The sequence below is a fragment of the Oryx dammah genome, unplaced genomic scaffold (assembly GCF_014754425.2).
Source record: "Oryx dammah isolate SB20612 unplaced genomic scaffold, SCBI_Odam_1.1 HiC_scaffold_27, whole genome shotgun sequence".
Lineage (NCBI taxonomy): Eukaryota > Metazoa > Chordata > Mammalia > Artiodactyla > Bovidae > Oryx > Oryx dammah.
The window spans coordinates 51,291,421-51,316,741 of record NW_024070211.1 but is presented as its reverse complement, the minus strand read 5'-3'; the positions used below and the strand labels follow the sequence as shown (position 1 = coordinate 51,316,741).

The window sequence follows — 25,321 nt, the reverse complement described above, 5'->3', positions numbered from 1 at the left end:
AACATTCAGAAAACTAAGATCATGGCATCTGGTCCCATCACTTCATGGCAAATAGATGGGGAAACAATGGAAACCATGACAGACTTTACTTTTGGGGGCTCTAAAATCACTGCAGATGGTGACTGTAGCCATGAAATTAAAAGATCCTTGCTCCTTGGAAGAAAAGCTATGACCAACCTAGACAGCATATTAAAAAGCAGAGACATTACTTTGCCAATGAAGGTCTGTCTAGTCAAAGCTATGGTTTTTCCAGTAGTCATGTATGGATGTGAGAGTTGGACTATAAAGAAAGCTGAGCACTGAAGAATTGATGCTTTTTAACTGTGATGTTGGAGAAGACTCTTGAGAGTCCTTGGACAGCAAGGAGATCCAACCAGTCCATCCTAAAGGAAGTCAGTCCTGAATATTCTTTGGAGGGACTGAAGGTGAAACTCTAATACTTTTGCCACCTGATGCAAAGATCTGACTCATTTGAAAAGACCCTGATGCTGGGAAAGATTGAAGGCAGGAGAAGGGGATGACAGGATGAGATGGTTGGATGGCATCACTGAATCAATGGACATGAGTTTGAATAAACTCTGGGACTTGGTGATGGACAGGGAGGCCTGGCACTCTGCAGTCCATGGGGTTGCAAAGAGTTGGACATGACTGAGTGACTGAACTGAACTGAACTATATGGTGGGGACTCTAGTAGAGGCAAAGGAGAACATTTTTAATAAGAGGAAATTTGCAATGTCATCAAGAATATATAAAAATGCCTAGAAAAGTATTATTTTCAACTTTTCTCTCAGTTTGTATCTCATTTTTACAATCTTTCTTCCAGTTAGGATGGCCTGAAATACTGTGAGCATATAATCAAAGAGAGATATAAGTGATACCTCCCAATTAATCAGACTCTCCAAGAGGTTTTACATCCTCCTGGATAGGAAAATACTGAGGGAGAAAAGCAAGATTCCATTAGGTTAAAATCCTAAGCTCTAAATGGAAAGATAATATCTTGATAGTCAAAGAAATAATAAAATTCAGTCAAGTTATGTAGTAGCCTTGGGTGGGACTTGCAGATTTCACTAGTAGATGGAAAGAATGCTACTGGTAGTATGATTCAACACAGGGTGTGGACCATGATCAGGAAGCTGTGACACCTCTGCTGTAGAAGGCATTACCAAAGTCACTGTAAATATTGCTGAGAAGTTTCCCACCAGTCTAGATAGCATCTTAGATAATATATAAGAAAAAGTACTTCAAAATCCCTGAGATAATGAGATAGCCATAGGAAAATTTAGGAAGTTCTACCATTAATGCAATGTCAAGGACTCTGTGCACATTCGGTGTTTCTAGTATATTTAATATTTAAAGGACATCAGTCCTGCGTGTTCATTGAAGGACTGATGTTGAAGCTGAAATTCCAATACTTTGGCCACCTGATGCGAAGAGCTGACTCATCTGAAAAGACCCTGATGCTGGAAAAGATTGAGGGCAGGAGGAGATGGGGACAACAGAGGATAAGATGGTTGGATGGCATCACCGACTCGATGGACATGGGTTTAGGTGAGCTCCGGGAGTTGGTGATGGACAGGGAGGCCTGGCGTGCTGCAGTTCATGGGGTTGCAAAGAGTCGGACAAGACTGAGCGACTGAACTGAACTTGTACCTCAATATATATGTGTGTGTTGCTCAGTCGTGTTCTACTCTTCGCAACCCCATGGACTGTAGCCCTCCAGGCTCCTCTCTCTATGGAATTCTCCAGGCAAGAATACTCGAGTGGATAGCCACTCCTTTCTCCAGGAGACTTTCCTGGTGAGTCTCCTGCACTGCAGGGAGATATTTTACTGTTTCAGCCACCAGGGAAGCCCTGATAAGTTGCATAATTGAGCAACGAATTAATTTGTATTTTTAAGTTAAAAAAAAAATCCCATCAAGTCTATAGATAATAGTCAAACACTTAAAAAAACTTCAAGCTTACCGTATGTGTAAGATTAACTTACCAGATTTTATATAAATTAAGTACCTGGGAAAGTTTAGTTTGTTAAATCAGGGTAATAATAATGTTAAAATTTATAAATGTAATATATAAATTGCTTAAATAAATTTCACTAGTGAAAGACCTCCTTAAAGGTGGTTAGTAAAATTTCTAAACATCTAACTTCACAGGTAATTTATTTTTACATTTATATATGTGTGTTTTTATTTTTACATCTTATAATACATATGTGTGCCTGTGTGGAAAGTGTGTATGTGCTCAGTCATGCCTGACTCTGTGACCCCACGGACTGTAGCCCACCAGGCTCCTCTGTCCATGGAATTTTCTAGGCAAGAATACCAGAATGGGTTGCCATTTCCTGCTCCAGGGGATCTTCCTGACCCAAGAAGACTGAGTATTAATTTTTAGAATCAAAGAAACTATTGAATCAACTTTTCTGCATGTGTGTTAACGTCAACAACATCAAAACAGCTCACATTGACACATTCTATAGTATATAAGTTTACTGATGTTCGTATTGATGTTCTCAAATAAGAGTTTACTTAAAGAAGGAAAGCTAGCTATGTATATTGAGTGACTGTTTCTAGGTTCCAGCTGTTCAATACTTAAAGAGAAGGTTTATTTATCTAATTACTTATTGAAGAAAAATTACTGGAAAAGGTCAGTTTTCATTCCAATCCCAAAGAAAGGCAATGCCAAAGAATGCTCAAACTACTGCGCAATTGCACTCATCTCACACGCTAGTAAAGTAATGCTCAAAATTCTCCAAGTCAGGCTTCAGCAGTAAGTGAACCGTGAACTCCCTGATGTTCAAGCTGGTTTTAGAAAAGGCAGAGGAACCAGAGATCAAATTGCCAACATCCGCTGGATCATGGAAAAAGCAAGAGAGTTCCAGAAAAACATCTATTTCTGCTTTATTGACTATGCCAAAGCCTTTGACTGCATGGATCACAATAAACTGTGGAAAATTCTGAAAGAGATGGGAATACCAGACCACCTAACCTGCCTCTTGAGAAATCTGTATGCAGGCTAGGAAGCAACAGTTAGAACTGGACATGGAACAACAGACTGGATCCAAATAGGAAAAGGAGTACGTCAAGGCTGTATATTGTCACCCTGCTTATTTAACTTATATGCAGAGTACATCATGAGAAACATTGGACTGGAAGAAACACAAGCTGGAATCAAGATCGCTGGGAGAAATATCAATAACCTCAGATATGCAGATGACACCATCTTTATGGCAGAAAGTGAAGAGGAACTAAAAAGCCTCTTGATGAAAGTGAAAGAGGAGAGCAAAAACGTTGGCTTAAAGCTCAGCATTCAGAAAATGAAGATCATGGCATCCAGTCCCATCACTTCATAGGAAATAGATGAGGAAACAGTGGAAACAGTGTCAGACTTTATTTTTGGGGGCTCTAAAATCACTGCAGATGGTGACTGCAGCCATGAAATTAAAAGATGCTAACTCCTTGGAAGAAAAGTTATGACCAACCTAGATAGCATATTCAAAAGCAGAGACATTACTTTGCTGACTAAGGTCCGTCTAGTCAAGGCTATGGTTTTTCCTGTGGTCATGTATGGATGTGAGAGTTGGACTGTGAAGAAGGCTGAGTGCTGAAGAATTGATGCTTTTGAAGTGCGGTGTTGGAGAAGACTTTTGAGAGTCCCTTGGACTGCAAGGAGATCCAGCCAGTCCATTCTGAAGGAGATCAACCCTGGGATTTCTTTGGAAGGAATGATGCTAAGGCTGAAACTCTAGTACTTTGGCCACCTCATGCGAAGAGTTGACTCACTGAAAAAGACTCTGATGCTGGGAGGGATTGGGGGCAGGAGAAGAAGGGGACGACCGAGGATAAGATGGCTGGATGGCATCACGGACTCAATGGACGTGAGTCTGAGTGAACTCCGGGAGTTGGTGATGGACAGGGAGGCCTGGCGTGCTGCGATTCATGGGGTCGCAAAGAGTCAGACATGACTGAGCAACTGAACTGAACTGAATGTTTACCCAATAGTACTGTCAAAGTACCCTGGGGCCTTACTGCAGCTCTGAGTGGCACATCTTCATTCCTTAAATATGATTATATATTTATGACGTGCTAGGCAATCACGTGCACAAAAGAATAAGCCCTGCCACCTAAAAATGTTTGTGCAGTAAATCATTAAATGATTCAACAAAACTCACAGTATACACATCTATGAAATAAAAATCTTCATTTTTGCTATGTCATTTTTGTCCACACAAATGTTTTAAAACCACCGTAGCTTACTTAGGAATAAAGAATTTCATTTTTACCTCCTTTTCTTTTCCAACAACAGTTTGAAGGTAGAGATTAATTCAAGATAAGAGGTAGGTGTCACATAATTGTATCTCTGAAGTTCAACATAGAAGGATGTCGATAAATCTATAGTAGAAGTGTGGAAGCTTTTACACATCTCAATACAGCCATCTTGTATTTCCGCTGACATTTCAATGTCTTCCAGGAAGCGGGAGGCAACTGCCTGTAGTGCATCCTCAGGCCAGGACTGAATGTAAGATAAATGCTTTAGCATATCATCGAAGTTCCTGACAGGAGTCTGTTACTACTACTGAGGTCCTTCACAGATGGTGGAAATGCAAGGGAAAGCATGAGGAACGGGGTGGGGCAGAAACTCAGGATAAACTTCCCCCCAAGTACTTGACTGCTTAGGACAGGGAGCCAGTAGCTAATGCCTGTAATGTTGTTAACTCTTTCTGGTTTGTTCAGGAGTTAGAGAAATTGTACATGAGTACTGCAAGAACAAGGAAGAAAAAAGGAACCATATTCATAGAATGCGTATCTTTTTGCACATTTTACTATTATTAGCTCATTCAATTCTCCCCAGATTTCTGAGGTAAATGTTACTATCCTTTACCCTAAACTCCAGAATTAGATGAATAGCTACCTCCTTGATCTCTTCCATAATTGCCTCAAACTCAACAAGTCTGAATCATGGCCCACATCTCCCCCTAAATGGTTGCAATCTTCCCAACTTAGTAAACACCTCAATTCTATATCCATCTCGAAATCCAGTTCTATGGGCACCATCCCTAAAATAGCTTCCAACTCTTTTCCTTCTACACCTATAATCACCATTGCAGTTCAACTCTGTTGTCATTTTTCTGGAATATTTCAACAGTGTCCTAATTGTCCACCATGCTTGTGTACTCTATGGAGTTGTCAGAGTGATCTCATCAAATGCAGATTATTAATAGCTAATTTCACACTCTCAATTGACAATTGTTTGAAGACTTCCCAACATATTCAAAACAAAATCCAAAGTTAATCTGTAAATCTCTATTTGATCTGGCCCTTTCCACCTTTCCAACCCAACTCTATGATTTCCCCCTTAGGTACTACGCCCTTGTCACCCTGAGTTTTTCTCACCCTATTCGTTCTTCCTATGAAGCTCTTGTCTTCACTAATTTCTTGTCTCTGACCAGATCCTCTCAGTACTGGCACTTTTTGTCCTTTATGTTTCCTCCTAAAAGTCATTGATTCAGAAAACCTTTTACTCCATTTACGCTACCCTGTATGATGGAATTATTTTTCACTAATTTGCAAGTATGTAAGTACACTCAAGAAAAGCAGAAGCCTAGTCTATTTCATTTTCTAACTCATCTCCAGCTTTAGAATAAGATCTGCTACAAAACAAGGGTTCAATAAATATGTTTTTTCATGAAATCTTAGCAGATATTGGAGGGACAAAGGGGCTATGTACATTCCCCAAGGTAAAAAATTCCTATGTGTTCGATCTCACTCACAGGATCTCTGCCACAGCTCACAAACTTCCTACCCTATGCCCTTGTATGTTCTGTACTTCTGATACTGAAATTTTTTAGAAAAAGTGGTCACTGGGAGTTTCTTCTTTTTGACTTTCTGCCAGGTTTTCTAATGGAAAGAGACTGGAGGGTGGGAGAAGAGAGAGGTAGAGGCATTTCTATCCCTCTTGCTTTCTAGCAGAAGCTGAACTCTAGTTTTGGGGTTCCTGGTCCTGTCAGACTTTCCTACTTCCACAGCTTCAAGCTCCGGTAACACGTTTTCCTCCCTATGCCCCTTAAAACCCAGCTGTAGTAATATCTTCTTGCTATGCTTTACCATTTCCTGCCTCACCATCCCTCTCAAGTTCCTTTAATCCTGCCCACACCTTCATGAACAGTTCCTTCATTCAACTTTCCTCAGTGAGGCCTTCCCAGGTATTCTTTCTTCCCTGTCAGGAACCTGTCAGATACACAACTTTATCCTAAAACTTTCTACAATAAGTTGATGTCAGTGACTGTATACACTAGTAATAAAAAGTTTTTCTGTTATAATAATTTTTGAATTTTTATTTCATAAAAATATATTATTATTGATCAGAAAATTTTGCTGAGCCACAATTGCAGGGGGTGGGGTGGACTCTAAAATAAGTTATGCGGATGATGGAGAATCAGTATTTCTAGAAGTCTATCTAAAATGTACATGACAATACCTGAAACCAGTCAATGGTACAGCAGTTTACTAGAGCAGGGAACTTTCTAAGACGAATCCGAAATGCATCTCCAATGGGACTCATGGCAAGGACAACATGCAGCTGGTTGCGGCAGCGGTCAACAAACATGTTGAAAAGGGCTATGGGGCTTCCGTCTGTTTGTTTGGTTTTATCCCGCTGGCGATCTATCTGACGCATCTTATCACATATCTCCTGTTTCTCATCCAATGCAAAGAGATTTGGAACCTCCCCAGCATTTAGCAGATTGTTGACATCTTCTAGAAATGACTCCTTTTTAATCTGAGTATCTGTAAATAGGAAAACACCCTGCATCTCCCCTTCAGCACATTTTCTTAAGATCACTTTTAAATCTTCATGCCACTCAGAGTTACCATAGCCCTTGGCAATTTCAACCTGGAAGACTGAAGAATCAGCCATGTGGGCAGCTAATCTGGTGACGGACTGCCTTCCACTCCCTCCAACACCAACCAGAAGAGCATGGCTGCGAGGCTGTTTCAGGATCCTGGAAATTCTGCTGATGTGCTCGATGGCAAACCGGAACAAGACAAGGTTCATTGTTTTTTTGCTCATATTGTTGTATTCTTCTAGGTGAGCTTCTGCTATCACCCGGAGAGCATCCACATCTGCAATTTCTCTGTAGTTGGTATCCTCTCTCTTGGGATCGTGGAAATCACAGAACATTAAGCTGCGTAAATCATCTTCTTCCACTATCCCATCATTATCAAAATCCAAACTTTGAAAAAGCTCATGAAAATTTTCTTCCATATATGTTTTTAAGATTTCTTGAATGAAGCTGATAAGCCAACTTCTGTCTGCATTATCCAGAAGGCGATCATAATAGACTCTCAGGACCTGTACAATAATTAAAAAGCAGCTTTAAGAATTGATTTTCCTATTTTAAAGTGTTATTCCTGTGCTAATCTGAAGTAATATAAAAAGTACTCTCAAGATATTTTCCATGGGTTTTATTAAAAGCACATCTAAACAAGGAATGGCATAATATTTATTTTAAATATTAAATTTGATCATATATTTGGAATAAAACATAGTTACATTGTTACCAATAAATGAAGGTAAATTAGGGAGACTGCACGAGATTATAGAGGTATTAAGTGCACTAAGGACTAGAGAAGGGGAAAAAAGACTAGAGAAGGTAGGTGACTGCCTTTGCTGGTCATACAGATATAGGTAACAGAACTGGGCCCCAGTGTCTAGTGTTTTGCAACTCCCTTGCAGTGATTGTTTCCTTTTCCCAGCCAGATAATATTTTGAATTTATTGGCAAATCTACAGATATTCAGAGAAGGTAATGGTACCCCACTCCAGTACTCTTGCCTGGAAAATCCCATGGACGGAGGAGCCTGGTAGGCTGCAGTTCATGGGGTCGCTAAGAGTCAGACACGACTGAGCAACTTCACTTTCACTTTTCACTTTCATGCATTAGAGATGGAAATGGCAACCCACTCCAGTGTTCTTTCCTAGAGAATCCCAGGGACAGGGGAGCCTGGTGGGCTGCCGTCTATGGGGTCGCACAGAGTCGGACACGACTGAAGCGACTTAGCAGCAGCAGCAGCATAGATATTACTGTCTTTATAAAAGCATACTTTATAGAAAATGTAAGAATGTCTTAGATGGAGGGAACTTTGTTTTGGACATGTTAATTATTTTTGTTGTAAGTAACTGCAGATACAATGTACTAAAATAGATCTCCACTTACATGCACATGCTGAGAGACTATAAAATAATCGTTTGCTACATAACTATTAATATTTCCTCAGAGTGGTATGAATATCTCTATAGCTCAGTCAGTAAAGAATCCGTCTGCAATGCAGGAGACATGGGTTCAATTCCTGGGTCAGGAAGATCCCCTGGAAAGGGGACCGGCTACCCACTCCAATATTCTTGGGCTTCCCTTGGGGCTCAGCTGGTAAAGAATCCCCCTGCAATGTGGGAGACCTGGGTTCGATCCCTGGGTTGGGAAAATCCCCTGGAGAAGGGGAAGGCTACCCACTCCAGTATTCTGGCCTGGAGAATTCCATGGACTATATAGTCCATAGGGTCTCAAACAGTAAGACACAAATGAGAGACTTTTACTTTCACTTTACCGTCTGTTTTGGACAGAATTGTTTCCCCTGTGCCCACATCTGTACATTGAAGCCTTATCCCTTAACGTGACTGTATTTGGAGAGAGGTGCATTAAGAAGGTAATTGAGTTTAAAAAGGTCATGTGGGTAGGGCCCTAATCCTACAGGATTGGTGTTCTTGTAGGAAAAGGAAAGGACACCAGAGCCCTCATTCTCTCATGGCGGGAACACAGAAGAAAGAGCTTGTGAGGACATCGTGAGAAGGAAACCCTCTGTGAGCCAGGAAGTCAGCCTCATCAGAAATCCACACAGACAGCATCTTCATTTTGTACTTTTGGCCTCCAGAGGTATGGGAAGGTAAAATTCTGTTGTTTAAGATAGTCTGTGGTATTTTTATTATGACAACACTAGCAGACTAATCAGAGAAGGCAATGGCACCCCACTCCAGTACTCTTGCCTGGAAAATCCCATGGATGGAGGAGCCTGGTGGGCTGCAGTCCATGGGGTCGACCGGACACGACTGAGCGACTTCCCTTTCACTTTTCACTTTCATGCATTGGAGAGGGAAATGGCAACCCACTCCAGTGTTCTTGCCTGGAGAATCCCAGGGGAGCCTGGTGGGCTGCCGTCTATGGGGTCACACAGAGTCGAACACGACTGAAGCAACTTAGCAGCAGCAGCAGCAACAGACTAATACTCATATGATACAAGCTACGCAGATTTCTGTCAGCTAAATTTCTAACATTAATCCTGTATGTATCAGCTTTTTCACCTTATAAAACAGAAGTGGTAATACTTGCCTTACAAATCTCATAGATGCATGGCAAAAATGAAATGACAACAGGTATGAAAACACTATAGAACTGGGAAATAATTATTACAAACTGCCTTGGAATCAGCCTAATTATGTTTAACAATAATGATTTTCGTATTTTCACTGCTGTCCAGTTGACATACTGGTGTCATCCCTTTTCATAACACCAGTGGCTACATAAATGATATGATAGAAGCTTCCCACTTATTCTGACCAAATAGTGCAAAAGCTATTTCTCTCCTCGGCAACTGGGTTTCCCAAAATATGACAATAGTCACTTCCTTAGCTTGAGACACTGAAGCCCTCTTTCTTTTAATGAGGAAAGGAAACTAAATTAAGCCAACCACATATATTGGACATCAGTGTTTAAGCATGAATCAAGTATAATATTATCTAACTGCAATTAAGCAAGAACCCAAGACAGTGTTTCTCAAAGATAGTCAACATACCTGCATCTAGGACCCCATTCTGTTACTGTTGACTTACAAATTTTGAGGATGATGACTAGGAAGATTCTTTTTTCTTTTTTAAAAGCTCCTTACCATAAGGTACAAAAATCTTCAGTGTACATCTCCAGGAATGTTCACACATTATACACCCACATAACTACCACCGAGATCAAGATATAGAACATTCTCAATACCTTTGCAGACTCTCTCACTCTCACTTCTGTGGATAGCTGCCCTCCTCCCTCCCCCACAGGGAACTTTGATTCTATTGCCATCCCTTATGTTTTTAAAAGTTTACATTATAAATCTAAACCTTTGCAGGGAAGAAAATATCCTGCATTTGTGCTTGGAACTTATTTATCTTAAAGTCTTGATTACAAATTCTTTTAATTATGTATAATTTACATATCATAAAATTCACTTTTAAAGCATATCATTCAACAGCTTTTAGAATATTCACAATGTTGTGTAACCATTACCACCATCTAATTCTAGATCTTTTTCAACACCCCCCAAAGAAACCCTACACCCATTAGCAGTCACGCCTTACTCTTCCTACTCCATGTACCCACAGCCTCTGGCAGCCATTAATCTCCTTTCTATCACTATGCATTTGCTTATTCCAGACATTTCATATAAATGGAAAAATAATATATTGTATTTGGCCTTTTGTGTCTCGCTTCTTTCACTTAGTGTAATGTTTTCTAGTTTTGTTCATGTTGTAACATGTACCCTTATTTCTTTTTATGGCTGAAAAGAGCTCCATTGTGTGTATGTATACATACACACACACATACACACAGAGCCCACCTTCGTTTGTCTGTTCATCAGCCAATGTATATTTGAATTGTTTCCACTTTTTGGCTATTATCAATAAGTCTGCTAACACTCATGAACTAACAAAAAAAAACAAAAGTATTTCCATCTCAAAATTATTTGAAGTCAAACTGAAAGGATTAAAGTCACTTAAAGGAGATTTAAAATGATAGCTCTTTTGAAACAGCCTATAAATCAATAGAAAGTCCTGAAAATCAGAGATAAAGCTTCTTAAGTGTCATAGAATATGCTACTGTGAAGTATTTTTAAAAATTATCATGACCATTGACCCTCATAATGCCAAACAGTGGAATGCATTTCAACAATTGCTGGATATTTCTTCGCCCAGTTTTTGGCATGGTAAAATCTTTGTTTCTTGCATAATCATGGTTTAGTAGCACAGAGATTTACCTCATGAACCCAAAGACGTTTAATCACTTCTTTGGTCTCTGCTGTTTCTGGTCTTGACAAACATACCCCCTGAATGACACGGGAGAAATCTCGGAGGTTGAACAGGTAGTGAGATTTAGCTGGAGTAGGCAAGAGATTCTTCATTGCTTCTTTATACAGAGTCATTGTACCATTTACAATTTGTGTTGTCAAATCTAGAAAGTCATCTGGAAATTTATAACTTAAAATTTTTTTAAGTGAAAAGAAAGAAAATGTTAGCAAACAGAATTACGATACATAGTGATATTTAGTACAACTAACATGAAAGTTTCTTATATTAAATCAATTGATTTAGTTTATAAAATTACCATTTCTTGTTATAATAATAATAATAGAATTTTTACTTCTTTTAAAGCTACTTTCCATTCATATTTTATGTTCACAGGAACTCCATGAGTAAGCAGGACCAGTTTAATGAGCTTAAAACTGCTTAAATAAATGGGCAGAAGAGCCAGCCAAGGAACCCATATTATGTAACTCAAACCCAGGATCTACTAGATGATGCTTCCTAACCTCTTCTACTACCTGGCATTCTTAGCTGCATATAGATAGGATCCTTGAAGAACACTGGTGAAATGGGTAGTTTCAGCAAAAGGGAAGGGAGAAAAAAAATCAGAAAAAAGTAGGGAAAGGGGAAAAAGAAAAAAGAGAGTTAAAACAAAGTGAAATAGTGAACCAAGATTTCTTTTAAAGGGCAAAGGAATGATTAAGGTAGAAAGAACCTGGGGAGAGAATACCCATTTGAAAAAATTGGCTTTATTTCACTTCTGGCTTGATGAGCAGTCAGCTTTCCCCTCCATCACCATTGCATAAGCCAAGGAATGACAATTTCCTGAGAATGGTGTCCACATCAGGGAGCCAAGACTTGTACTGCTCAGGGCCACTTGGCTCCCTACATCCAAGAATCTTGTGGAGAAGTGTTGAGTGTCCAGATCTAGGGAGCAACATTTACCCAGGGCACAGGCTCCAAGGCTACACTCAAACCTGGACATGGACACCCCTGGGGAACTCAAGAGTTTTACTAGAGGGTGTCAAAGTCACAGGATAAACCTGGCAATCTTTCCAGCATTAACTGAACTACATGGCAAAAATTCAAAATATTGATTGTTCCAACACGGACATATTATACAACACGATGCAAAATGTGTATGAATTTTTAGGTTAAAATCTAAGACATCAGACAAATAAAGGAAAAAGAGAGAGTTCCTGCAGGCTTTTTGTGTTCTGTTCCCATTCCTGGAGATGGGAGCAGAGGGAAGAAACTGCTGCCTGTTACCTTCTTCCTTGTCTAGAGGTGCTTTTGTGGAAGTTTGAGAAGCACTACTTATGCTGACATGTTCCCCAAAGACTTTATACCCACTAAGGAAAAAACAAACACACTTTCAATTACTTACCAGGTTTTTAAATGCCAGGTTAAGATTCTAGAAAATATTGTAAACATAGATTTATCACTAAACTCATTGATTGTTATAATATTGAAATGCCGCATGTATCGAGGAGTTACTGGATTTCGACCACCACCTAAATATCAAAAAGGACAATCCTTAACAATGCTACTCGTATATAACAGAGTATTTTCTCTACACTTTACAGCATAAAACAGTGTGAAAGATGGACAAATGGCACACAGAGAGAAGTAATCAATTATTTGGATAACCTTGATCTTAAAACAGTTTTTTCCTCAACCTCAAAGTATTGTTTTCTAGTTGAAAATGCTCTGTATAACTTCAATCAGATATAATCTTGGTCAGGTCTATTTACCAAAGGAAATCCAAGCAGACTGAAATACCCAGTGTCCACTTTCTCCATGATTCATACACAGCCCAAACCAGTAAACTGTCAAACATTCTCATTACAATACAATATTAGGACAATACTACATAATATTAATATAATATTGTATGCAATGTTAATATAATCCTGATGGTTCTGATTGACCATACTTTAAGGTCGTTTTCACATGGCTGAAATTCAGCATGACCTTGACATACAGCCTCATTCTTCCCTCACATCTTGAAATAAATTTCCCTAAGACTAGTCTTTGTGGTTCACATGGCCACTTCACTGGCTGCTTTTAATTTTAAAAATTGGAGGAATATCTAATTTCCACAAAATAATTATTATGATCTCAAATACGAAATTTTAAAAACAGATTTAGAATGTAACACCATTTTATAAAATTGGTTTATATAATCATCCTCACATGTATCAATAAAGGGATACTGTCTCTTTAAAGGGATTCTATCATGAAATCTCCAGCAAAGAGTGGTTTTAAAAATGCGTAATATCTTTAATATATATTTTGCTTAAAAACCTATAGGTTCAGGTTTTACGTTTGTTTTAAACCAAGTAAATCTGTACTTTGCTTTTATCACTGCATTATACTGTGCTGATTCTAAAACCATAAACAATGTGTGAAAGCATATAACTAGTAGTCTATAATTATAGATCAAAACAGTTAGGTATTGTTATGTATTTAGAAGCTCATAATAAACACTGATTTACCTGGGCAAGTTTAAGGAGATGGAGAAAGGGCTACAGAAGGAAAGGTGTAAGATCATATAGTCAGCTGTGTCTTCAATCTTTCCTCCCAGAGAACACTCAGAAATGGTGGTCTTTTCATAGAAAATGAGGTCCGAGAGGAAAAGGTATCTCATGGGTTCAGTCTGCTCCCCTGTCCAGTCCCCAAAGAGGCAGGGAAAGTAGACACTTACTACAAATGACTGCTGGGGGATGGGAAGAGGCAAAGCAGAACTGAAGTCTGGGGCCCAGGAGTAATAGAATTAGAAGAAAAAAGAAGGGGGAAATAGCATTCAAAGTGGCCCCAAGAGGGTGCTGAGAGCAATTACTGACTCAGAGCAAACTGTCTCCATTATAGGTCAGATAAAGGTCAAGGGTTCAGAAGCAAATAGTGGAGAAATTCCCTAAGACATGGCACATTGAAATAAGGAAGTTATTAAAAATATAGAACAACAGCTTGAGTTCAGGAAAAGAACAGTTAAAGATGTCCGGTTAGTTAAATCAAGCTATTTCAGATATTCTAGAATAAAAGAAATTTTTTTCCTACATAGAGATCGCTGAGTTTATAAACTTCCCTTGAAAAGTATAAAGAATATCTAATACTTCATTCTTTTCGTCATTTCCTACTTAAATTACCTCAACAGTTCATCTAAATCCAGAGACTCACTAAAATGGGAAGTGATTGGGATAGGAGAAAGCAGGGATGTTTCATACAGCTGAAACTTTAAGGAATGAAACAGAAGAAAATGAGCTTCTGCAGGGGAATCTGGGTTCTCAGGGGATCTGAGAACTCAAAATGCAGGAAGAGGAAATGGGGAGCAAACATGGAAGATAACATGGAAGAAAAAGGATTTGGGAGAGCTGTATGATTTGGGGAGAATCACCCCAAACAGGCCTTTTCTGATGGCTCAGCAGGTACAGAATCTGCCCGCAATGCAGGAGACATGAGTTCGATCCCTGGGTCAGGAGAAGGAAAGGACAACCCTTTTCCCTGGAGAAGGAAAGGACAACCCACTTCAGTGTTCTTCCCTGAATAGCTCGATGGACACAGGAGCCTGCAGGCTACAGTCCAGTGGATAGCAAAGATTCGGACACAAAGCAACTAAACACAGCACACAGCACAGACCACAAAGAAGGCAGTCCACTGTGTGGTGTTGATCAATGCGGTCACTCTGTTAGGTTACAACAAACAAAGAGACATAGAAAATATAGAAACACTGTAACTCAGGTTGTCTGACAGGATTTCTCTTTCTCCTGCTCTTTATATACAGCCAGAGTGATCACAAACTCTGAGAACATACCTGGAGGTCCCATAGCACACATAATTTGAATGTCCACTAGTTTAATCATAGAACAGTCTTTTAGGTCATACCAATTCCAGTGATCTAACCACTGTCTAAGTAACTCGATGGGTGGCTGGGCCCCATACACCTCTCGAGCAGGCATATTGACATCATCTACAAAGACAACCTGAGAATGAAAGGAGAAAAGGTATTAGAAAACATTAGCATCTTAATATAGTGTCCTATGGTGCAAACAATGTTCAGGCAAAGAATAAGATTACCTTTTTGCAAAGTACATAAGTGAGAAGTGATGATTTCTTTGCACATCAGGACTATCTCTTAGCATCCATGTTACCAAGGAACAGGGAGACAGTCTTATTACTCACCTTTATAGTTAACAGTATAGAACTTATTAATCCTCTCATATAACTTGTTTCTCATTATGCTTTCTCTTTTTTCCTTGTACAACTTCAATAAATTAAAATAAATGAGAAACGTGTGATCTTCAAATGATTATAAACTCTGACTGATAAGAGTGAGGCTGAGAAGGGTATTCTTGGCAGAGGAACACAGAAAAGTCAGTTGAGAGCTTGGTTATTTAAAGGCCTAGAGAGCAAGCAGCAAAGACTGCTGAGTAAAATGTTAATGAGAGAATTAGGAAGGAAGATAATTTCCCAGGTGAATATTCTACTTTGAATTCAAAAGGCAACTGCTTGTTTTTAATGTCAAGTTGCCAAATGCACATACAATATAAAAACACTTTTAAGAAGACTTCTTAACCAACATTTGCGATATATTAATAAAAACTGTACTACAAAAAGATGTCAAGTCCTAGTAAATCTGGTTTCCTTTCTGAATGGAACAATGCCCAAAAATAGTGACAGTGCTGTATTACATATATAGAAACAGAGAGCAATTACCATTTTCTTGCCCAAAGGAGGACCAAAAACTCCCTTTCTTCTTTTGTCCAGTTTTGACATGATAATATTTTGTGTTTGAGCTGCTGTAGTTTGTGCTGAGAAGTTAATCAGCAGAGGCTTGTAGATATCTTTATTAAGTTGATTTAAAAGAAAATTCTGTATAATAGCAAGAAATAATAAGATAAGCCATAGTTGCCATTATGTTTTGACACTTGAAAATAACCACTAATCATCATTGTTGACGTACTCAAATTTAATCTTCAAGTTTCATAATGCGAAAAGAGATGGAATCAATAGACATAACAGTTACCAAGTCAATGGAATATCTCTATCTGTCCAGGCTCTGGGCACATGGCTTTTCTGATTTCCAAAAACACCACGCAGAGTACACACTCCTGCTGCTGCTGCTGCTAAGTCGCTTCAGTTGTGTCCGACTCTGCGACCCCATAGATGGCAGCCCACCAGGCTCCCCCGTCCCTGGGATTCTCCAGGCAAGAACACTGGAGTGGGTTGCCATTTCCTTCTCCAATGCATGAAAGGGAAAAGTGAAAGTGAAGTTGCTCAGTCATGTCCAACTCTTAGCGACCCCATGGACTGCAGCCTACCAGGCTCCTCTGTCCATGGGATTTTCCAGGCAAGAGTACTGGAGTGGGTTGCCATTGCCGTCTCCAATGCATGACAGTGAAAAGTGAAAGTGAAGTCACTCAGTCATGTCCAACTCTTAGCAACCCTATGGATTGCAGCCTGCCAGGCTCCTCCATCCATGGGATTTTCCAGGCAAGAGTACTGGAGTGAGGTGCCAGTTCCTTCTCCAGTACACACTCCTACTCATCATAAAATCATAGGGACTCAGAGCTTAAGAAACTTGGCTTAAGGTCTCAGAAATGAGACAATAACTTAGACTGCCACTTGTCTCTCTGCCGATCAAAGTTCTCTGTAATACAGCTTATTATCTTTCTACAAGTTATCTGACTATAAGTTAGGAAGCTTACATAATATAATTTGTACTTTCAAAATGGAATTAACTGGAAAGCAGGTACAATTACAATGATTCTTAACCAAGATGTTGTGTTCTACAAATCATCTTGTAGAAGAATAATAAAATAGGAAAATATTTACAGTACATTAAGAAGAAAAAAAGCAGATTATAAAATAATATGCGAAGTATGTTTCCAATGTTGTGAAAAGTAATTTTTTTTTTTTTGGCCTGGGCAGTTTATTAGCTGGACTGCCATTTGATGGGAGTACAAATGACAGAAGGCTTTATTTTTCCCACCCACCTCCTTGAATCATGTCTTCATTTCCTAATTCTTGATAGTATCTTAGATAAATCCTTTAGCTTTCTGTATACTTTTTAAAAAATTCAGTCCAACTCAACACCTTGATTTAAAATCTTAGTCTAAACTTCTTCCCTCCCCACTCTTGGATATTCCCTGAAACATACAGCATTTAGTACAATGAAAGTAACATTTCAATCTGTTGGGGAAGAAATTATTCAACAAATAATACCGGAACAATTATTTGACTACATAACCCAAAGGCGGGGAACTGTATTAAACATAGAATCAATAAAGAACTATAACTACCACAACTGAGGAAAAGAGAATTGACTGGGAACCTGCAACAGGGGAGGGGCCACTAACAGGTCCTCCCCTCTCCTCCACCTGCCTCCTCTATCTTCTTCCTGTCCCACAGTTGGGTAGTGAGCACAGCTGGAGGGAGAAGGCAAGAGTCCTATTCGTTGGGGTCATTGTGATTCCTCCTGATTAAGGCTATGTTGCCTGCTTCCAGGGCAGCTTCCAAATGTCTGCTCTCTGAGAAGAGCACATGGGAAGGTTCCTTAGATACTCCAAAGGAACATTCACTTTGCACAGTTTGCTGACTGTAGAGGAGTAGTGGCATTCCCTCCCTGCTGTGGGCAGTTATATGGAATGGAGTCCCAGGAATGATCAGGTTCACTTATATTTCACATTGTCCAACTGACCCGGGAGAAACTTGCACTTACTTGCCATGCCAAAGGCTGGAGGTGCTATTCACTCTTAGTTCCAGCCAGCCTTCTGCTTTCAGAAATCTGAAAGTAGAGGCAAGAACTGGTCTTCAATTAGTATGACCCCTTAAACACAAGAGAACTCAGGTTTCATAAAGCTACAGAGATTTGGGGCATATCTTTTATAACAGCTAACATTTTCTTAACACACAGTGGGTATGATCCCAGAAATTATTAAAGAAAATCAGTCTTATTACCGCACAGTAATGTTCACATATTCAATCATTTAGAAAATTTAATATCAACCAAAACACTGTTTTTTTTAAGGCAGATAAAATTCTTTGTCCTATATAATCTATTTTCATTAAAATACCTTTTAAATGGACAATAATTTAGTGATATAAAGTAGCATATCTTTAATCAATTTTCAAAGATAAATTCTCTTTGGAAAGAGACGTTTTGGTAATTTTGATAATTTGATAATTACTCAAAAATTCTCTATGGTTCCAACATAGAAATGTAGAAATACATAAGTATTTTAAAAACACTGCCTACCAGTTCAGGTCATTTAAGAAATAATATTCTTTGGACTATTATGCACATTTTAATATGTATATTTCTAGAATACTTACAATAATGTAAACACTCTTTCCCGTTCCTGTTGGTCCTACAAATATTGAAGGCTTTTGATGGGTGGTCAACAATTCCATTAGTGCAGAGTATCGAATTGTGTCCAGAGTTGGCACAATGATTTCATTAAACATCACATCCTTAGGAATTGGAGGAGCTTCAGCTAACTTCTTTACCCATGGTTCCCATTTTCCTATTCCCTGTTTATAACAAATAACCAAATAGTGAATGTCATGTTTTAAAATACATTCAGAAGCTCTGTACTTCTGCATCCCTGCAGAAAAGACGAAAGATCAAGACCAACAATCCTTGATATGTATACATTTGTTTTTATCCTTTAAAACTCTTCACTCTAATTTTTTAAATTTGGTGTTAAATTAAAGAGATATTGGGGTTGTGTATGGATAAAAATGAAACGGCAATGATGTAATAATTTGATGTCCTGGAACCACTGATTATATCAACCCAAAGATCAGTTACTTTTGCCAAATATTAGATTCTTTAATAGCATTGAGAAAACTGATCTAATCAATGTGTTAAAGAGTAAAGAATATTATTCAATAAATGTTAACCGATACTTAATATTTTTCTACACAGACCATCAGCTGCATTTGTTTGACTTTTGTAATGGTACTTGCAACATCAGCTTATTATTTCAAGCAAGATTTCTTTCTCTTTTAAAAAATTTTATGGGAGCATACATGGTTTACACTGTTGTGTATCTGCTGTACAGCAAAGTGAATCAGTTATACATACACATAGACCCACTCTTTTTTAGATTATTTTTCCATACACAAGCATTAGAGTACTGAGTAAAGTTCCCGGTGCTATAATAGGTCCTTATTAGTTATCTATTTTATTTATAGTAGTATGTCTCCTTTTTTAATTGTAGTAAAGAAAAAAAACACCTAAAATTTACCTTCAACCATTTTTAAGTGTATGTCTCAATATTATTAGCTAAATTCATGTTGATGTGTAAGAGATATCCAGAACAGACAAGATTTCTTAATATGAGATTATTATTATTATGAGGTAACATTACACTGTATCTTTGCATCCTATTAGCTTTGTGAACTAAAGTTTTCATTTGCTAAGGCAGTGTCTATAACAAAAATTTCAAAAGTATGTTAACTCTCCTTAGAAAAACACCACTGCCCTTTCCATTCTTACAAAATCCAGTATAAGCTCGTGGTCATTCAAAGTATATTAAAATCCAGACCCATCTTCCTTCACATCTTCCAGTATCCCATAACCCAGCCTCACTGATGAGTCTACTGTTTCCAAAAATGCCCCAGGTCCCTGGACCTTGACATATGGAACTCTTTTGTCCTAGTGTATGGATCATCGAAAAAGCAAGAGAGTTCCAGAAAAACATTTATTTCTGCTTTATTGACTATGCCAAAGCCTTTGACTGTGTGGATCACAATAAACTGGGGAAAATTTTGAAAGAGATGGGAATACCAGAGCAACTGACCTGCCTCTTGAGAAACCTGTATGCAGGTCAGGAAGCAACAGTTAGAACTGGACATGGAACAACAGACTGGTTCCAAATAGGAAAAGGAGTACACCAAGGCTGTATATTGTCACCCTGCTTATTTAACTTATATGCAGAGTACATCATGAGAAATGCTGGGCTGGAGGAAGCACAAGCTGGAATCAAGATTTTCAGGAAAAATATCAAAAACCTCAGATGTGCAGATGACAACACCCTTATGACAGAAAGTGAAGAAGAACTAAAGAGCCTCTTGATGAAAGTGAAAGAGGTGAGTGAAAAAGTTGGCTTAAAGCTCAACATTCAGAAAACGAAGATCATGGCATCCAGTCCCATCACTTCATGGCAAACAGATAGGGAAACAGTGGCTGACTTTATTTTTGGGGGGGCTCCAAAATCACTGCAGATGGTGACTGCAGCCATGAAATTAAAAGATGCTTCCTCCTTGGAAGGAAAGTTACGACCAACCTAGATAGCATATTCAAAAGCAGAGACATTACTTTGTCAACAAAGGTCCGTCTAGTCAAGGCTATGGTTTTTCCAGTGATCATGTATGGATGTGAGAGTTGGACTATGAGTGCCAAAGAGTTGATGCTTTTGAACTGTGGTGTTGGAGAAGATTCTTGAGTCCCTTGGACTGCAAGGAGATCCAACCAGTCCAGCCTAAAGAAGATCAGTCCAGGTGTTAACTGGAAGGATTGATGTTGAAGCTGAGACTCCAATACTTTGGCCATCTGATGTGAAGAGCTGACTCATTTGAAAAGACCCTGAGGCTGGGAAAGATTGAGGGCAGGAGGAGAAGGGGACAACAGAGGATGAGATGGTTGGATGGCATCACTGACTGGATGGACATGGATTTGTGTGAACTCCAGGAGTTGGTGATGGACAGGGAGGCCTGGCGTGCTGCAGTTCAGGAGGTCACAAAGAGTCAGACATGACTGAGCAACTGAACTGAACTGACACATGACATTCTCCTGAAGAATTCAGGAACTCACACAAGACAGTACTGTCCTTTATTCATTTTTGTATCATTTGGATGTGTTGAACACAGAGTAGAAAATATAAGGAGGCTAAATTTGAATTACTCTAAAAACAGTATTTCAAAGAAATCACTAGAACTTTCTAAAACTGATGAAGAAACAATGCTCCTTTGATATTCTTGATAATCTTTCTAACATGAATCTTTTGCCACCTTATAGGGAAGGGAAAATTAAGAATCAGAAAACCTGGAACAGATAGTCATTTATAGACTGTGCAATCCTGGGAAAACCACAAAATATCTCTGAGCCTCAATTCCCTCAATGGTAAAATCTGGAAAAGAATCCTATCTTTCCCATTCCACTGGGAAATAAAATAAAAGTGATTGTGGGAAAACTTAATAAACTGCAAAGTGCTCTGAAAATTTAGGATATCATAAAATTAGCAAAGATAAAAAGGTATCTTGCAGTTGGCAGGGTGAAAAGTGTCTTCTGAGGTGAGTTCAGCAATATGATTCTCAAGAATCGTAAAAATTTTTAAATTGATACGCTAATTCCCATTTGATGAACCTATCTTAAAGAATCAGATATGTAAACAATGACTTGTATACAAGAATACTCACCAAGGCACTAAAACTAAAACAACAAAAACACTTCAGTGTGCAAGATTAGGAAACTGAGTCCATCACGGTCCTCTGAAATGGTAGAATATAGGGAGTTTTAGAAAAATAAGCTTTATTAAAGCAGCATCAGTGAGGTAGAGTTGTTCCCTTTATTAAGGGAAGAAGAAGGATATGAAACTGCCCAGTGAGGATACAGAGTGATCCCAATTTCACTAAAATCTGCATATATTTAAATAACGCATGCATGCTAAGTCACTTCAGTCGTGTCTGACTCTGCAACCTTATGAACTGTAGCCCAGCAGGCTCCTCTGTCCATGAATTTCTCCAGGAAAGAATACTGGAGTGGCCTACCATGCCCTCCTACGGGGATCTTCCCAACCCAGGAGGGAAGAATTCACATTGGCAGGCGGGTCCTTTACCACTAATGCCACCCCGGGAAGCCCATATTTAAATAACACGTATGCCTAAACTTTGCCCTCAATTACTGTACTTATGGGAGCGGTTACACAAAAACAAACAAGTGAACAAACACCACCCAGGGCATATTGTCCATTCTGTTTGGGAAGTGCTGAATTCCTAACAACCCATCTGCGGTCCTGTAGGAACTCAGCCCGTGATGCGCTAACCTGCACCATGAACCTCCCAGAGGTGTGTCCTTGAGCAGTACTCACCTGCTGCTAGACTGGATGTCCTAATGTATGATCGTATGTAACAGCACAGCTGGCCCAATCAGCACTTTTATTTATCCCATTTTATCAATGAGAAAAACAAGCCTTGGGGAGATTAAAAACCAGATTAAAGACCCAGATGCGCCTGGCTTCACATCCAGCATACCATCTTCTACTCCATGCTGTCTCTTAGGCAGACAGTGGCGACGAGGTGGCCACAGAGCCCATTTGTGCCATGTGTATCCCAGGGAAACCCTGCCTGCCTGACAGGTGCAGACCTTGCTTCAAGACTCTTACCTCAGTGATAAACTGATAATCATAAATTGTTCCTTTTTCGGGGAATGGAACAGTTAGTCGTTTTGAAGATGTTTGTTCAGTTCCACTCAGTAATTTAAATCTATTTCGAGTTATATCTGAAATTGGGCCTTCCATTAGTTCTCGAAGAATCTTACTAAATTTCAACCGATCATCATCTTTACAAGAAGCACCGACAGACCAGATCAAAGAAAACAGAAAAATGCCCTGATTTGGAGAGATGAGAAGATACAATGCATTAAAGAATAACTTTAATCCATCTTTGAAGCTTAAATCAGATCACCTAGATTAATATCTTTGAATGGAAATGAATTAATTGATATATGGTAGTAGGTAATCTGGGGATTTTGTAATAATTCATTTTTTCTATTAAGTTACATGTCATAAAATCTTACTATCAGAGAAGACAATATAATGCAAAGCATAAATTCTAGGCATAGTAAAAACTTAGAATGATTAGTCTGGTAAATCAGGTGCTAATTCAAGTATACAGCTGAACTTTGATATTAAAAAGAACATTGAGATAACTTTTTATTAAAGTAAAAGCATATTTTAATAAAGAATAATCAACTCACAATATATGTTTATTAAATTTTGATACAATGTTTTGTAAAGCAAAACAAATTCATACACTTTTATTTACCTGTTGTAATAATTATCCAAGCATTGACTGTATTATTAGAACCACAGTCCTGCAAGCTTTCTTATCAGACTCAGGCAGAGGGAACAGAACAAGACACCGCTCAAATAAGAGGGTCTGTTTGTTTGTTTTAAAATCAAATCTCCTTTTCCATGCCAAAGCTAAAACAGTTCTGACTATACTCATAAAAGTTGTGAACTCTAGCTTGACACCATTCATCTACACCTAGATTATTCAGACTCTTTTTGAAAACTATTTTAAATGAAATTTAAAATGCATTTCATAAAAAAAGGCAGAAAAGTAACACTGACTACATTAAAAGTGCTACCATCAGCCATATGTAATTTTTTTATTAAAGAAGATTCAAGGTCTGTTGATAATTTTATTCCTATATTTAAAACATTTATAGATTATATATCTTCTTGCTTTCTTAATTCTAAATATTTATAGACACACATATATTTTAAATATTTATATCTCATGAAAAAGGAGAAACATTAGGGAAGAAAAAAATAAATTATAATTTGGAGGTTGAAGGGGGAAGTGAATCTTGTTGTCAAATGGTCATTGACATTTTGGGGACTGATCATCTTTGCTGTGTGCTGTGCTCAGTTGCTCAGTCTTGTCTGACTGTGACCCCATGGATTGCAACCCACCAGGCTTCTGTGTCCATGGATATTCTCTAGGCAGGAATACTAGATTGGTTTGCCATTCCCTCCTCCAAGGAATCTTCCCAACCCAGGGATTGCATCCAGCTCTTGCACTGCAGGCAGATTCTTTACCAACAGAGCTGCCATCATCTTTGAGACTGGGCCAAATGATTCAAGGTATCAGTAGCAGATCTGTGGGGGTCATTGGCTCCACCCAAACTTCATGACTCAATACAACACCAGGCAAGGAGTTTTCCTATCAGCATCTGGTTTTTGGGACCTGATTCTTTCTCACTGTTCAGCTTCCACCCATTATCCAGCCTCCAGTTCCAGGAAAAATGAGGTTAATTAATTGGGAAAATTTACTGGGGAAAGCAATAAATCCTTTTCTATTGCAAGATTTAAAGACTTACCTCATGTAAAGAGTACATGGACTTACCTCAAGTAAAGAGTAAGTTTCTCGATCATTTCTCTCTCTTACTTTGACTTCATCAGCAAAGTCACTCATAAAACAGTCTATCAGATTCATTAGGGATCGGACTAAGTTTGTATCTGAAGTAGGAGATAATTCCTGAAAAATCAGAGAAAAAAGTCTATGAAGCAGTTTAAATGAGGCACTAATTTAAACAGTATCAACTAATTTTTATTGAACTCATTTAGTTATAACAGCCATAACATCTATGAAAAGGTGTTAGTATTATAATTCTAATTTTATAAGAGGGAAACTATTTTTAAAATAATAGTTCATCAGAAATGAGAGAGCACCTTTTAGAATATTTTCACCTAGATGTGATTAGGTGGGACTTCAAGTTTGTTTTTTTAAGGGAAAAGATTATCATCCCTACATTTTCTCAAACCATAAGATGCTTTGTTTAAAATACTTTTTTGGAAAACTATATTAATGAAAAATTTTAAACTTTAATAAGAGTTTTTAATCAAACTAATTAAGAAATCATTTTAATATCTGGTAGTTGACAGTAAAGTAGACATTAAAATGTATGTATATGGCTAATTTGGATTTTCCATTTATTTTTTAAATCTTAAAACTTTCATCCCTCTTACCTTTGTATGTTTCCTAATAAATTCAACAGAAACAGGAACCATTCTGTCAAATAAGCCTATTATAAATTCCTTCTGAATAACAGTAATTGTAGCAGGTAAAAGATTTATCCAAGACAACATTAGTGGTCTCCAGCCTAGCATATGAGGCTCCATGTATATCATCCCACATCTGGAAACCTGGAAAAACAATCACTGTTTACCACCAAGGTACTGCTTATAAAAGAAGGATGACTCAGTACATCTGTTTCTTACAGTTTTCAGGAAACTTGTGGAGGAAAAAGGCATACTTTTATATAATTTCCTCATCTAAATTTTCATGTATGACTTTACCAAATGGTCCTAGACAAAGAGGGAAATATCCTTGACTCTTATCATTGTCAAGGTATGTCAACAGACATGTCTGCCCTTGGAGAATCACAGATGGCTGTTAGAATGAATTCTGTAAATACT

The 25,321-nt window shown here is 38.4% G+C and overlaps 1 protein-coding gene across 1 annotated transcript in view; it reads right to left on the bottom strand.

The window, feature by feature from the left end:
* DNAH7 (dynein axonemal heavy chain 7) overlaps positions 1–25,321 on the bottom strand; it is a 261,928-nt gene that overhangs the window by 97,221 nt on the left and 139,386 nt on the right. The window contains exons 33-42 of the mRNA XM_040228896.1: positions 24,872–25,048; positions 24,249–24,380; positions 22,502–22,726; positions 18,447–18,644; positions 15,828–15,983; positions 14,926–15,094; positions 12,499–12,625; positions 11,066–11,285; positions 6,472–7,344; positions 4,277–4,506 (exon numbers count right to left, since the gene is read on the bottom strand). Of these exons, the coding sequence (XP_040084830.1) occupies positions 4,277–4,506; positions 6,472–7,344; positions 11,066–11,285; positions 12,499–12,625; positions 14,926–15,094; positions 15,828–15,983; positions 18,447–18,644; positions 22,502–22,726; positions 24,249–24,380; positions 24,872–25,048 (2,507 nt within the window). The remainder of the gene's footprint in view (positions 1–4,276; positions 4,507–6,471; positions 7,345–11,065; positions 11,286–12,498; positions 12,626–14,925; positions 15,095–15,827; positions 15,984–18,446; positions 18,645–22,501; positions 22,727–24,248; positions 24,381–24,871; positions 25,049–25,321) is intronic.